The sequence below is a fragment of the Adiantum capillus-veneris genome, chromosome 12 (assembly GCF_014529385.1).
Source record: "Adiantum capillus-veneris isolate H3 chromosome 12, ASM1452938v2, whole genome shotgun sequence".
NCBI lineage: Eukaryota > Viridiplantae > Streptophyta > Polypodiopsida > Polypodiales > Pteridaceae > Adiantum > Adiantum capillus-veneris.
This window is the reverse complement of record NC_140942.1, coordinates 148,399,462-148,414,125: the sequence shown is the minus strand read 5'-3', so window position 1 is coordinate 148,414,125 and position 14,664 is coordinate 148,399,462. Positions and strand designations below refer to the sequence as shown.

Sequence of the window (14,664 nt, the reverse complement as noted above, 5' to 3'; positions counted from 1 at the left end):
CAAGGTCCTCTCTCTCAAAGGGGAAAGGGGGACACTTGTCCCAAGGCTATCCCTATTGCTTGTAATGGCTTCTGCTTGTGATTGGCTAGGCCTGGAGGGGTCCAATGAGCTTCAAGCATGAGCTACAAGGGGGGATCGACCCAAGCAAGCTAGGGGGGTGCTAAGGGGGTATACTCGCCCACACACACTCACAAACACTCTCATTGTGTACTATGCAAAGTGCAAGAGCTCCCTCTCCTTCCCCAAGCAAGTAGAGGTTGAGAGCCTACACCAACACTCTTGGCTATGGAGTGCAAATCCATCCAAGAGCCATGCTTCAATGCTTGAGCTTGCCATCTATTTCTTCTTCATTACTATGCTATTATGTATGCTAGCACAAGAGTTATGATAAGTGAGGAACTAGCTCTTTCTCGTATGAAATGTTTCTTCTTCCTCTTCCCTACCCTCATTCCCTGCTAGCTCTCTCCACCTTCGAAGGTGTTTGAGGTCTTGGGACTGAGGCTTGGTATAGTTAAAGCTTTCTTCAAGTTTAGGTTATGCTATGATGGTGATGCATGAAGCTTTCCATCTTCATTGCTTCACCTAGGTCACAAGGAACACAAAGAATGTATTGTAACAAGTCTCTCTTTATGGGAGAAATCATAATACAAATGCCTATTGGAGGGGGGACCGGCTCCACATAAATCCGGTCCTCAACTGTTGTCATGTTCTCTAAATTCTCTCTCTTGCAAAAGTATTGTCTATGCCAAGTTAACTAATTGCTATGATTATGTTGCTATCTTCAATTATGTCTACCCGCTATGCTCACAAAATCATTTCTTGAAAGTATTCTCATTAAATTCCGCTACTCTCAAATTGAATAGGCAAATTCCATTACATTCTTACTTGTAGTCACTTTCATCCGGTCCCTCTATCTCTACTTCTACAGACTATCTCATTTCCAATGCAGCTAGCTGTGTTTATGGAGTAAACAAATAATTATAGGAAAAATTACCAAAATACTCCTCTAGTTTGTGGAAATCCCCCAAATACCCTTGTATCTATTTTCGTCGGATTGTTCAAGATTTTGAGGAGTGCTTAGCATATAAACTTTCATAAATTACCTCTCAAAAAGATGTCAAAAATAATGAAGTTATTCATCTCTAAAGCCTATATAACTTACTCAAATTCTAGTTTTAGCCGTTTGCACTGATAGACAATCAACCTTCTTATGAACAGCTACAATTTTTTTAATCTTTGGAGAACTTTAATCTCACAACCAAGGGTATTTTGAGAATTTTGAAAAGTTTGAAGGGCATTTTGGGAATTTATGGCAAAATATTGGGTTTTTTTTTTGGAATTTCCACAAATTAGAGGGGTATTTCGGTAATTTTACCATGAATATGGGAATCGGGATGCACTTAGTAGCGTACCGAGCGGCGAGCAACACTGGATTGGCAGCCTGTCCCGCATGTCTGCGAACTGAAGAGAAATTTGAAGCGTCTTTCCCGCGTTTTTAGAATTGCCGTGCATACAGTTTAGGATTTCATCCGGGGAGGTGAGAAGCTATGTCTAGGTTTTCGCAGTCATCCTCGCAGCGCCCTCCTCCCCATCGTCTCTCTCAAGCTGCTAGCCGGCCTCATGAGGAACTTTCTCAAGTAGACCTGCCAGCAGAGGTACGCATACCTACACACACACACACACAACACACAATCTTGTGGGCGCACCTTCCTTCCTATCATGCCTTTTTGATGTTGAGTACGGTTGTTCAGAGGAGGAAAAGGTTGCATCCCAAAATGATGTCTGTAGTCATGAGTCTGAATACCTGCATTGTGCAACTTTGAGGTCCCTTACACCAGCTACTTTTTTCAGGAAGTTGAAAGATTGATTGCGGATGTCATGCGTCACATGCTATTCAAAAACCATCAGCATTATGGGGTTCCTGTAAGGAGAGAGGAGCTCGTGCAGCTCATCACAAAAACGTACAAGACTCGCAATTTAGCTAATCATGTTATTCAGAAAGCACGTGACAAGTTTAGGACAATCTTTGGGATTGATATGAGAGAACTTATGAGGCCCAGACAGCAAAAGAATGTGAAAAACTCTCATTCCTCTCAAAGTATGCTTTACAGCTTAGTAAATTATTCTTGATGCAGACAGTCTTCTTTATACATGCATGATGCAATAAAAATGTCTTGTTGGAAAGACTTTTCAAGGATTTTCTTTTATTTGTTTCTAATATACCCCACATACCTGAAGTTCAGTTTCCATTTTCAAATACAGGCACTGCGGCTGATACTAAATGCTACGTTTTGAAAAGCGCATTACCCGAAGAATTACGGAAGAAGCATGTTGATACCCAAGAAATATGTGTGACATCCAGTTTAACACTTCTTGTTGTCTCTATCATCAGCTTGTGTGGGGAAAAGGTTCCTGAAGGTAAGTCGTAGCTCCATCCATTTTCAGTGCTTGAATCTTGACAGTTATGCTCGAAACATATTATAAACTGACTCGTCTGGCTCTCAGATCGTTTTGACATATTGGCATCTTCTGTAACATGTTTATAGGGCAAGTTTGAGTGTTTGTATGCTCAATGCACCCGAAGCCATACGGAGTGTTGTATGGGTTCCGTTGAGGTGGTGTCTACGTAGAGGTTCTGTATACTTATGTAAACTAGCTTTTGAACTCGTTCTTTATTGTTTTTGAGGACAGCTTGCTTTAATCTTGGAGTGGCTTCCAGAAGTGTGTTTCGTATCAGCATAGTTACCTTTCTTATTGCATACGAAAGGAACATGCTAGTCATGTTTGTGCTAGTAGTTTAATAGCAAGATGCATACTACCAATGGATGGTGTTATGAATCATGCCATCTGTTGATGTATGAAGAATCTCTCTCTCTCTCTCTCGACTTGATTAATGATCATGCATGGAGCATTTTTTGTGTTTGTATGTAAAAAACATTTTTGATGCTATTTGCATGATTAGTTCAGTAGTTCATCCCCAGAAAAGTAGATAATGGGGATTATTGGTTACTGTTTCCTATATCAAGCAAAAAGTTCAAGACTATTTGAACAAATATAGGCCTTGCACACACAGTCTCTTTACGGTGCAAGGGCCATGGCTGCGTGTGGGCTGCGATAGAGCATTCAACAGACCTCACAAGGAGGGGATAAGTGCCATAGGTTGCAGATAGCATCCCGAGAAAACCCCACTTTCTGTTATATTTTGCAACAATAATGTTGTATGTTAGTACAAAGAGCTCATGTGGATGTTGAAGGAGGCTAGCAGTATGTCTAAAAATTGCCGAGATCAAGGTGGTTTGTAGGGGTAGTGTAAGATAAATCATCGATGCGGGTGACCGGGCCGTGTCTCATAGTGATTAGGTAGATGTGCAAGACTAGTGGTGCTAGAAACAATATCTGCGCTCCCTGAATACCCGCTTAAGGAGCCAATTGATATCCTATTGATTGCAAATGGTGTGCTCCGTGTGGAAGCTTGGACCATATACTATTGAGCGTGGCAATAGTAGTAGAATGGGTGGTGTGGCCAGCTTCGATCTAATAATGTCATGTGGGATGGAGGGTTTGTGGTGGATGATGTGGGAGATTATAATGATATATGACCACTCACTCTATGTTCACCATGAAGCCGTACTTCTAGGTGCTCGAAGTGTTGATGTGAAATCATGGAAGGGGTAACTAGGGTGTCAAAAAGCCATCCCTTTGTGCGGGCATCTTGGAAGCGTGTTTGGTGGCAATGATGCTCTAGCATCGCTAGTGCAGGCAATAGCATATCCTCTAGTGACTGTCTTTGGCTACACTTGCCATAGAGAATTAGCTTGTGGTGGCTTTGAAAGTAATCCCAAGGTATACATAAGAGTCCACCACCTTGACTAACATTGTGGAAAACTAGGTCATTTTGTGGCCGAGTGTAAGGAAGGTAATAAAGAATAGGCCATGGGTGAGATAGACACTGCAGCAGGGCTACAATGTCACTGACATAGGACACTATGGCTAGATCACCACCACCTTAGTTAGGAGATAGGCTTAGCTTGATTGGGATATTTGCCAACCGTCGGTGGTTCTTTGGGAGATACATATGTGTGGTTTGTGCGAGTTGTGCGACTATGATGATCATCATTTACTTTGTGTGGACGAGCATCTTGAGTCTAGCGTCTTGAGTTCAGGCATAGCACGTCTGCATTATCTTTGCACATTTGAGCCTCGATACCCCCATTGTACCCATGAGTTCGGTGTTGGAGCTGAGTGCGTTGCCATGCCAGAGTCTATATTGGTTCCTTTGAGTAAGTTGAGTCCCATGCTGTTCATGTTCTATTGTCGAGTCATTGTGCTTGCTTGCTATGTTATTCATTGTCTTCAGTGTTTTCATCCTGTTGGAGTGAAATTTCATGCACATTGCACTAAGGATCACCCAATTTAGAGAGCACACCTTATCTCCGCTACAGGTGCTCTCATGTTTGGCATGCCTGGTGGGACCTCATTTGAAGTCTCACTCTGTCGAGAGTCAAATCGAGGCTTATCTGCTCGTTTCGACTTGTTTGGTCCAGCTTCAACTTCGGCTCGTCCGTCTTGGTCTAGTCCAAATTCGCTCTAGACTAGCTTCGCCTTGCCCTAGACCAGCTTCGCCCTACACCAGCTTGGTCAGCTTCGCCCTACACCAGCTTCTTCGTCGTAAACCAGCTTGGTCTAGACCAGCTTGGCCCTAGACTAGCTTCGACCTAGACTAGCTTCGCCTTGTCCAGCTTGGTCTAACTGGTCTAGTTTCTCTCACCTCTATTTAACAAGAGTGGTTTAGGGTCTAGTGGGGTCTAGTCTAGCGGGTCTAGACTATCAGGCAAGTTCGAGCCTCGAGGATCTCGCCGCCCAGAGCTTGTTGGGTGGGTTGCTACTAATGCATGACACATACAAGGCAGTCTAAAGATTGACAAAGCCCACTACTGAGCCCTTTAAAGTACTACCACAGAAAGCGTCAACCTTTCGTGCCAAATAGAAGTCCACCAGCCCCGTTACCCCTACCCTCCTACGTAGCTCCCTCCATTCCTTCAACCAACTCTTCACCTGCGAGGTCACCTTCCCCAGTATAGTTCTCAACCATTGTGTTACAACGACCTCTTGAGCAGCAGACTCAAGAGCAGAGAGCCATGGAAGAGCTCACAAGCGTTTTGGTTAAGGTGAACATCAAGTTTCTGACTTTCAAAGGTCTCTCCACTTAGGATGCCGACGACCATGCTCGGAGATTTGTTTCCCTCTGGGGGGTTGTGGACTCGTGGCCTCAACCTAGAAGACGCCTACCTAGTGTTGTTTCCATCCACCTTGGATGGCTTAGCAAATAAATGGGACAATTAGTTTGCAGAGAACCACTTTACGACTTGGGTCACATTACGACGACAGTTCTGTGAAGCTTTCAAGCCAAGGGACTTCCAAGAGAAGGTTCAAGATGAGTTGGCCAATCTGATGCTCCAGCCCAATGAGACTTTTGCAAAACTCATGACCAAAACAAAGTCTCTAGTCACCAAGCTTCTTCACACATCCTCATCTTCGAGCTCAACTAAAAGCCAAAATGAGTTTACCTTTCCCAAAATCAATATGATAGCAGTTAGCACCATCCCTAAGCCACCACCTTTGGCCCATGTGGTTGCCCCTAAAGACAAGTTGCAGTTGGTAGAGGAGCTAGGGGGTGTCCTCACTCGGGCCCAGAGGGAAACTCTTTGTCTTAGCATTCCAGCAAGTTCAACACCTACACACATTATCCCACAAGTGGATACCCCGCTTCAAGCTGTCGACAAGCCATCCCCTAGTGCCAAGCAAGGATCCCCATCTTTGCTCTCTGATATTGATGAAGCTTTCTTGGAAGTAGTTTTTGACCTACAACAGATCAAGGTACCAGAGAAACTACTGATAGAAAAAGAAAAGCTTACTGCAGAGACAATGTTGAAGAACACCTCTCAACAAGTGTTGCTCTATGACATATTGTGGTTAGATGCAACTTTTTGAAGTGACCCTTGCAGTTATTTAGTCGCTTTACCTTGGAGTAAGTCCTTGTGGCGGGCATCTCTCAGTGCAACCATCAGAGTCCTATATGATATTCCATCCCACTACTCCCCTCACTGATTATAGAAGCCGTCGTCTCATCGTGTCCGTCTTGGGGCGGCAATTCTCAAGAGTGATAGTGGATGGTGGATCTGACATCAACATGATGCTCGAGTTCACTATGTTGGCTTTAGGTCTACAACCTACTCGACCTGCTTACTTCACGGTTACGTTGGCCTACCAAAGGACAGTCTACCTAGTGGGCATATTGAACAAGGTGTCTCTCTAGGTACAAGACTTCACCTTTAGCTTGGATTTTGTTGTGGTTCGGCTTCCCTAGGTTGAGGAAGGATTTCCCTTGCTCATCGGTAGACCATGGCTACGACACACTAAAGCTCTGTATGATTGGGGAACAAACGCAATGTGGATACATACTCCTGGCTCCCCAATGCAACCCATTCGCCTTGAAGGAGGCATGGATCTTGTAGTGCAAGATAGTTCCTTGTCAATGGAGTCCAACCTTGAATTGGAGCAGCCCACTAGACCTGATGGGTCAGAAGAAGACCTGTTCGAGTGGTTGGAAGCTACCAAGTCTATGCCTTGTTTTGAAGTCTCTATTCAACCTTTGCCTGAGGATACGCCCTCTTCCAAATTTTCTAAAATACTTGAGCCCAATGAGCCAATTGAGCTAGCAGCCAATGTCAAAGTAACAGGGAACGAGCGGAACGGGGCCCTCTCGTTCCCGGAATGCGTTCCCAAACAGGGTAGGGGGCTGGAACGGAAACGTTGGCGGAACGACGTTCCCATTTTTTGCATAATCGGAACGGTGGGTGGAACGTCGGTCGGAACGAGCTGAACGTTGGCGGAACGCTTGGCCGGAATGGAAAATTTGAAAAATATGGCCGTTTTGCAGTTTTTAAAAATTGGGTTGTTGGGCGCTTATGAATAGTTTGGGGGAGGGAAGAGATGGGGTATTCTCCTCTCCTATATAAGCCCTAATTCTCAAGGCATTTCTTCATACTCCCTCAAGGCTCAAGCTTGAAGTTGCCTCAAGAGTCAAGCCAAGCTCTAGCCTCTCTCTCCCTCTCCCTTGGGCCTCAAGGCTTTAAGCCTCAAGGCTCAAGCTATAGAGTCGAAACTTCACCTCTCCCTCACTCTCCACTGCTCCATTTGTAAGGTGCAGCGGAAGTGAATGTTGAACTTTGCTCAAGATGAGTGCTCCGAACTGTGCTCAAGGGTTCCTTTTACTTACAGAAGGGAGAGCCTTCCGTTCCTTTAATGAGAAAGTGCAATGGACACAAACAAAGTGATGAACACTGTGAATGAAGGTGCATGAGATTGAGAGATAGAGAGACAAGAATACGACACCAGAATGTTGTCAAAACCCTCCTCCGAAGGCCCCACTCTCTATGGTGAGAGCGGTCTACTATTGATAGCACAAATCTCTACAATGCTTGGGACTTGTCGACGATGTCGACGATGATGAGGACGAGGCGGGCTGAAATCTGAAAATGCCTTCCGTTCCTTTAATGAGAGAGTGCAATGGACACAAACAAAGTGATGAACACCGTGAATGAAGGTGCATGAGACTGAGAGATAGAGAGACAAGAATACGACACCAGAATGTTGTCAAAACCCTCCTCCGAAGGCCCCACTCTCTATGGCGAGAGCGGTCTACTATCGATTGCACAAATCTCTACAATGCTTGGGACTTGCCGACGATGTCGACAACGACAAGACGGGCTGAAATCTGAAAATGCTAAGGGCTGCAATTTGCAAATCTTCTATCTGCTGAATTCTGACTCTATGTCGGTGACGATGTCGATGGTGACGATGCAACGACGATGCGCTGAAAACGCAGATGCTGAAATCTGTGTTTTCCGGGCTGAATCTGCAAACTGTGCTGGATCCGACCGTGCGGCGAGGATCTATTGCGGGAAGGTGAGATCTGCGAGGTTTGGGGTCTATTGCGGGATCTGACTGTTGAAAACTGAAAACGCTGGTGCAAGGGATGATCTTGTCGCGATGAATTTGCAAAACGCTAGGAGGTAATGCTGATGCAAAAACGCTAGGGCTGGTTTTGTCCTTGCGGTGGAAATCTACTAACGCTAGGGCTGATCTGTTGTCTGCTGGGGAATCTGCTAATGCTAGGGCTGATCTGTCTTCTTGCTGTCGTCGGGTTGATCTGCACTGCAAAAATGCCAGGGATTGAATTGCATGCAAAAACATTGGGTTGTCTATAGCAAAAACGCTAGGTCTTTGCTGATGGGGGTCCGTCTCCTGGCCATATGTTGAAAGTAGGTATTGACCTCCCGACCCAGTGTGGTGTGGTGTCAAACACCATAACCTTGGTTTTCCTGAGGTTAACGGACAATCCACTATCGAGGGCAATTGTGTACAAAGCATCCAAATGAAGCTGTCGCCTCCGCGGAGTCGGAAATTAGCACAATATCATCAGCATATAACAGTAGTGGGATCCATGTTCCTGACAACTGTGCTCCTCTATCACCATTCCTCTCAATGTAGTCAGCAAGCTCATCCACATACATACCAAATAGTGTAGGAGAAAGCGGGCAGCCTTGTTTCACCCCAACATTGGAGTGAACCAAATCAAAAATCCCCTTTGGAGTGCGTACATGCCCTACTACTTACTTGTATAGAGCCATGATCCCCCAAATCAACACTTTTGGAACACCCATCTCTAGCAGTCTGCGCATCAATCTAATTCTGGGCATTGTATCGAAGGCTTTGCGGAAGTCCAGAAAGCAACAACATAGTTTCCCACGTAATCTCCCCTCCTCAATAATGGCTCTGAGTGTCAGAATATGAATAAGAGTAGAGAAACCTCTCCTGAAACCGGCCTGTCCTATTGCTCGTACACCCTCTCTTTCTGCCTATCTACTCAACTGTTGCTCAAGGATGTGTGCGTACAACCGTGCCAATGTGTGTCCAATCATGATAGTGCGGTAGTTCCCAGGCCCCATAGGGTCCTCCGACTTGAAGATAGGTACAGTCGTGGACAAACTCCAAGTATTAGGTAGGCCCTCGCATATGGTACGGTCATAGTTTTTCCATATGTCAATCACACGTCGGACGCACACGGGTACAGATCAGACCACCCAAAATTCCACACGTCAGTCTTAGGATGCTACATAGTAATTGTAGAAATACTTACTGCACCACCATGTTTAAAACTTTATAAGTTTATAGACAGACAAAAGTTAAAACTTAAAACCATAGAAACTTAAGAAATTAAAAGTGGACTGAGGACTCTGGAGAGTCGAGACTGGAGAGAATCAAGATGGTGCCTCAGACCTCTAAGTAATGATTGATAAAGTAACCTCCAAACAGAAAGGAGTCAAGAGTCAGGACAATAGAAGCAAGCCAAAAACATTCAGGAATCAGGAGTGTAGTCTCCTGAAGGCTGAATCCAAAACATAAGTAGGGAGGCGAGACTAGAGGCTAGAATCTAAACTGTAGACTCTAGAGTCAACAGTGAACAAAACACCATACGGGTAACGGCATGCTGCATAAGTAAATGTCAAAAACCATGGTCCAGACTCCATAAGCAGGCGGCCAGTCACAGTGAGCTCTAACTCTCACCATAGCTCACATCCTCATCGTCATAAGCAGCATCATCCTCCTCCTCGTCCTTGTCCTCGTCCTCATCCTCATCCTCATCCTCATCACCACCAACTGAGCATGATGCTCCAATATGACTGGTCCCAGCAATGGGAATAGGCTCTATCGCATCTGTAGTACTCTCTGCAATGGCCTCCTGAATCTCTTGCAAGGCAAGCAAGCGGTCCTCATCTTTTTCCTTATTGAGCATTTCCAATGTGACCTCCATTCTCTCATAGCCGCGCTCTTTGATTTTGGATATGAGCCTCAAGTTCGTGTGTATGTACACAAGCTTATCTGTATGAGATGGGAGTAACCTATTTCTTCTCTTGGTATGAATGAGAGAGAAGGTGCTCCAATTTCTCTCACATGGAGAGGCACATGTCCCTTGCGAAAGCACTCTCAAAGCAAGAGCTTGCAAAGCAGGTGTGCAAGCCCCAAAAGTTTCCCACCATTTCACTCCCTCTTGCATCCTCAATGCATCTTTTGCAATTGGATGAGCAAATGACTTGCTTTCAGCTTTATAAATGTCAAACTCATCAATTAGGGTGCCTTGCAAGGTCAAATCACCCTTGGTGTACCTGTCCAAGAATGTCATCCATCCTTAATGCACCTCGCCATCACTTTCTTGCCCTCTTCCTCGCCATATGGGATGCAACATGTATCCAACAGCATGTAACGGTGTGTGCAACATATTCCATCTTTGAATGCATAGATCCCTAATCTCTCTCATCCTTGCAGCATCAATGCCTTGCATGTTTTCAATTTGCTCTACCATGCGATCCGTAAGCTCGTACATGAGCCCCATGGTGGCTCCTTCCCTATCAGCCAAACGGAGAATTTTCAAAATCGGAGCACACATTTTCAAAATCAGCCTTGCCTCTTGCCAAAAGGATGCATTAAACACAATGTTCGAGACCTCAGTAGCCTTTTGAGTCTTGGATCTCTTCATCTTAACAAATTTGTCATCAATCATAAGCTTGCGCATACCTTGCATGCATCTCTCATCCATAAGATTGGCCAACATAATAAAGTAGTACGCAAATCGAGTGGCTGACGGCTTGACCAAGTCCTTCTTGCTAAGTTGCCGAAACAATGCCAACACAGTAGATTTTCTTGTCACAAATGTGACAATCTTTGTTGCATCCTCAAGCACTTTTCCAACCCAACCAATCTGTCCAATGTCCTCAAACAAAAGGTCCAAGCAATGGCAAGCACATCTGGTAAAAAAAATGTGTTTCCACTCCCTTTCAATCATCTCCCCAGCACCAACACAATTGGTTGCATTGTCCATGCATACCTGCACAACATTTGCTGGGCCAATCCCTCTGATAACCTGTTTGAGATGCTTAAAAATAAATTCCGATGTCTTTGTTTCCCCAGATGTGTCTACAGCTTTCAAAAACACTGACCCATGAATAGAGCATGCAAGAAAGTTAATGATAGGCCTGCGCCTAGTGTCAGACCATCCATCACACACTATAGAGCATCCATATCTTTTCCATTTCTCGCGTACACCCATGATCTCAGTCTTTACGCATTTAACCTCCTCATTCAATTCTGTGGTGCGCAAAGCATGATAAGAGGGGGGAACATACGAAGGACCTGCTTGCCCAATAGCTTTCACCATTTGCAAAAAGTAAGGGCTCCTTACTTTCCATGTAGGAACATCCTCAGCATAAAAAAACCTGCGCAAGGCTTGGTCTGCTTGCTTTCGTGTTTGCAAGCCAAATGCACTCGCCAAACCCCCTTGAGAAACCTTCCTCTTTTTGCTTGAGGACCCCACATTGGACTTGGAAGAGCCACTTACATTAGTTGTTCCCTTAGCATGCGTACTCATTGAAGCACTTCCTTGAGCTTGAGAGGCATCTCCTTCCAAATCATTGACCAGTGCATCTACAAAAGCAGCTCTGTCTTCTCCCTCTAGCCTTGCATCTGCATGCAATCTTGTGACAATCTCTACAACATCTGCTGGGGCCTCATCACATGGGCCTCCCACACCATGGCCAGCAATGCCCAAAATATGTGCACGGATACGCAAAGGACCACCGTCCCATGAATGCCCACAAAAATTACATTTACAAGTCCATTTTCCTTTTGGAAGACTCTTCACTTGCTGCACATACTGCCACTCAGGACGCTTGGTTCGGCCCATCTGCAAACTTGCAAAGAATTCGGCTTGGAAGTTGGAACTTGGAAGATGGTGCAACGAGCTTGAGCCTTGCGACTTGGAGTACTGAGCTCGCTGCTGCGCTATGTGTTGGGGGAGAGGTTGGAGGCAAGAGAGAGTGCGACCCGAGGGCGGAGACTCGAGAGAATGGGCGGGCCGCGGGCTGATGTCCAAGCCTCACAAGTTCATACACGCTCTGTGACAGTGTGAGTGTCTCTGCAATCTCTGTATATTCTATGCAGAGACATTCGCCTGCAGACTATACGAGCGCGCGGCCAAAATAAGAAGCCGAAACTTTTTTGCCCAAATTTTTTGCCACGCTGGCTGCACGTACGAAATCCTCTTCCGTACTTCATCCGTACCCGCACCCGTACGGCAGTACGGCAGGCCTTCTTTACGCGAACGAAAAAAACTATGGGTACGGTTGAACATCACTGCTAGAAGCTCTGCAAGCAAATCTTTGGCATGTAAAATATGCTTTGCTACCAGGCAATCGTGATCATATGCTCTCCTAGTCTTCATCCTGTCAATGGCTTTCTTTACCATCTCGGTGGTAAAGAAAGCACATGTGTGTGGGCATGGCTCTAGCGGATCTGGAAGAGGTGGCTGCCTCAAGACGGTGTAGAGAGATGATGCATAGTGACTCCATACCTCAGTAGAGGTGAAGACTAGTGGGGGGAAGTGCTCATGGAAGAGTCGCCATGCCTCGCGTGAATCCTGGCTCAAAACAATTGATATAAATACTGCTCTAGCCGAGCTAGAAATGCCCTCTTCTTTTGTCGTACCAAACGCACAGAGAGAGAGAGAGAGAGAGAGAGAGAGAGAGAGAGAGAGAGAGAGAGAGAGAGAGAGAGAGAGAGAGACGTGACACATCCAACCCTATGTGTCTGTGGACAAGCTACAACATGATCAGGGTTCAATCAGTCGAGTCAGTCTAGATTAGAAGTGATATGGCACTTTTTGTGAGTCTATTCGTAGACCGTGCATGCCCAGTCACTTAGTGTAGATGCATATCCTTTGGTTGCACACAGCATGATCATCAGTATTCCCATAAGAATCCATTAGAATCAATTAGGGGAATTTTCCAATACATTTAGCCTATTTTCCCTATTTTTGACATTTTTCACTTATTATTTTTAAGTGACTTTCCAACAAAAGTAGGTAGGGCAATTTTGCTAAGTTAATATATAAGCAAACCCAAGTTAGCACTCAATGGCAGAAGAGGCAATAGGAGCACCTTGCTCAACAGGCAACTTCTCAGCAGAACCTTGGTGGATTCCCTCCAAGCAAGATCCCAAGCCTTGGCGTTTTCTCCAACCAGCGGATTCCTATCCCTTGCGTTTTTGCATCAGATTGTCGTCGGAAGGAACATCAGCCTAGCGTTTTTGATTTGCAGTACAACCTCAGCCTGCTAGCGTTTTTTGGTTCTCATCACACCTAGCGTTTTTGGATTTCAGCCCAAGCATTGCAAGGTTTCCATTACCATCAGAAGGCTGCAATTTCAGCAGCGTTTTCAGCGATAGAAGACTTGCAGATTCAGCCCACAAGAGGTAGCAGATTCAGCCGGTAAAGACATCAGTTTTCAGCATTTAGGAATCTCAGTTTTCAGCCCTAAACCTGCAGATTTTCAGCGTCAAAGACCCACAGAAAATAGCCCCCAAATCAGCGTTTTTGGACTAGTCGCAGATTTCAGAGCATAGCGTTTTTGGACAGCAGTAGAAAGATTGCAGATTTCAGCCCTTAGGTCGGTCTCGTCATCCTCGTCGTCATCGCCAACATAGCCTAGACTTGCATCAGTCTCATGCATACCATTTGTACCAGATTGTGCAATCATAAGTAGACCTCTCTCGCCGACGAGATTGGGGCCTTCGGAGGAGGGTTTTACAACGTCTTTGGTGTCGTATCTCTCTTCTCTCTATCTCTCAGTCTCATACACTTTCACGCACAGTGTGCATTCACTTTGTTTGTGATCATAGCACTTTCCATTAAGAACGGAAGGCTCCTCCTTCCATAAGAACTAAAGGGAACCCTTGAGCACAGTTCGGAGCACTCATCTTGAGCAAAGCGCATACAATCATTCCGCTGCACCTAACATTGGTATCAGAGCTTTGGCAGCGTTCTGTATCACTCAAGGAAAGAACCACAAGAATCACAAGAATTTTTTTTGCTTGTTGCGATCACACGAACTCAAGTTCGCTTGGACGTGTCGATTCCTAATTGTGTTTTTTGAAGAGTGACAGGAATCCTAAGAAAGAAGGGCTTGTCCAGCCTCTCCTTGTGTCTCTTTTCACTCATTGAGAGTGGACCGTGCACTTAGCGGCCGGCCAATCGACGTGAGGTGGGAAAAAGCAACCTTGGTGTGAGCGCAGGCCGCCAAGGGGTGCGCCCACGGAAAAGAGTAGAACTCGGGTGAAGAGAAGATCCTTCTGAAATGCGATTTGCAACCTCAAGAAAACCTCAAGAACCTCAAGAACCCAAGATCCCCAAGAACCCAAGTTCCTCGTGAACTTAAGAACCCAAGACCACAAGAACCCACAAGAACCCACGACTTCAGAATGGTCATCACTTGTCACGTGACACATCCCAACCCTATGTGTCCGTGGACAAGCTACACCACAGCAGGGTTCAGTCAGTTCAATCAAGTTTAGATTAGCAGTGATCTGGTACTTTTGTGAGTCTATTCGTGGACCGTGCATGCCCAATCACTTAGCAATAGATGCATATCTTCCGGTTGCACATAGCATGATCATCGGAATTCCCATCAAAATCCATTAGCATTAGTTAGGGGAATTTTCCAATGCATTTAGCCTATTTTCCTATTTATTGGTATTTTCACTTATTATTTT

At 45.3% G+C, this 14,664-nt stretch overlaps 1 protein-coding gene and 1 pseudogene across 1 annotated transcript in view; one reads left to right on the top strand and one right to left on the bottom strand.

Annotated features, from left to right (window-relative positions):
* Nucleotides 1–1,396: 1,396 nt before the first annotated feature.
* LOC147446662 (melanoma-associated antigen G1-like protein) overlaps nt 1,397–14,664 on the top strand; it is a 52,150-nt gene continuing 38,882 nt past the window's right edge. Inside the window, exons 1-3 of the mRNA XM_086525853.1 lie at nt 1,397–1,655; nt 1,852–2,098; nt 2,263–2,418. Coding sequence (XP_086381979.1) covers nt 1,548–1,655; nt 1,852–2,098; nt 2,263–2,418 — 511 coding nt within the window. The 5' untranslated portion in view covers nt 1,397–1,547. The remainder of the gene's footprint in view (nt 1,656–1,851; nt 2,099–2,262; nt 2,419–14,664) is intronic.
* LOC147446663 (uncharacterized) lies at nt 9,344–12,126 on the bottom strand (annotated as a pseudogene).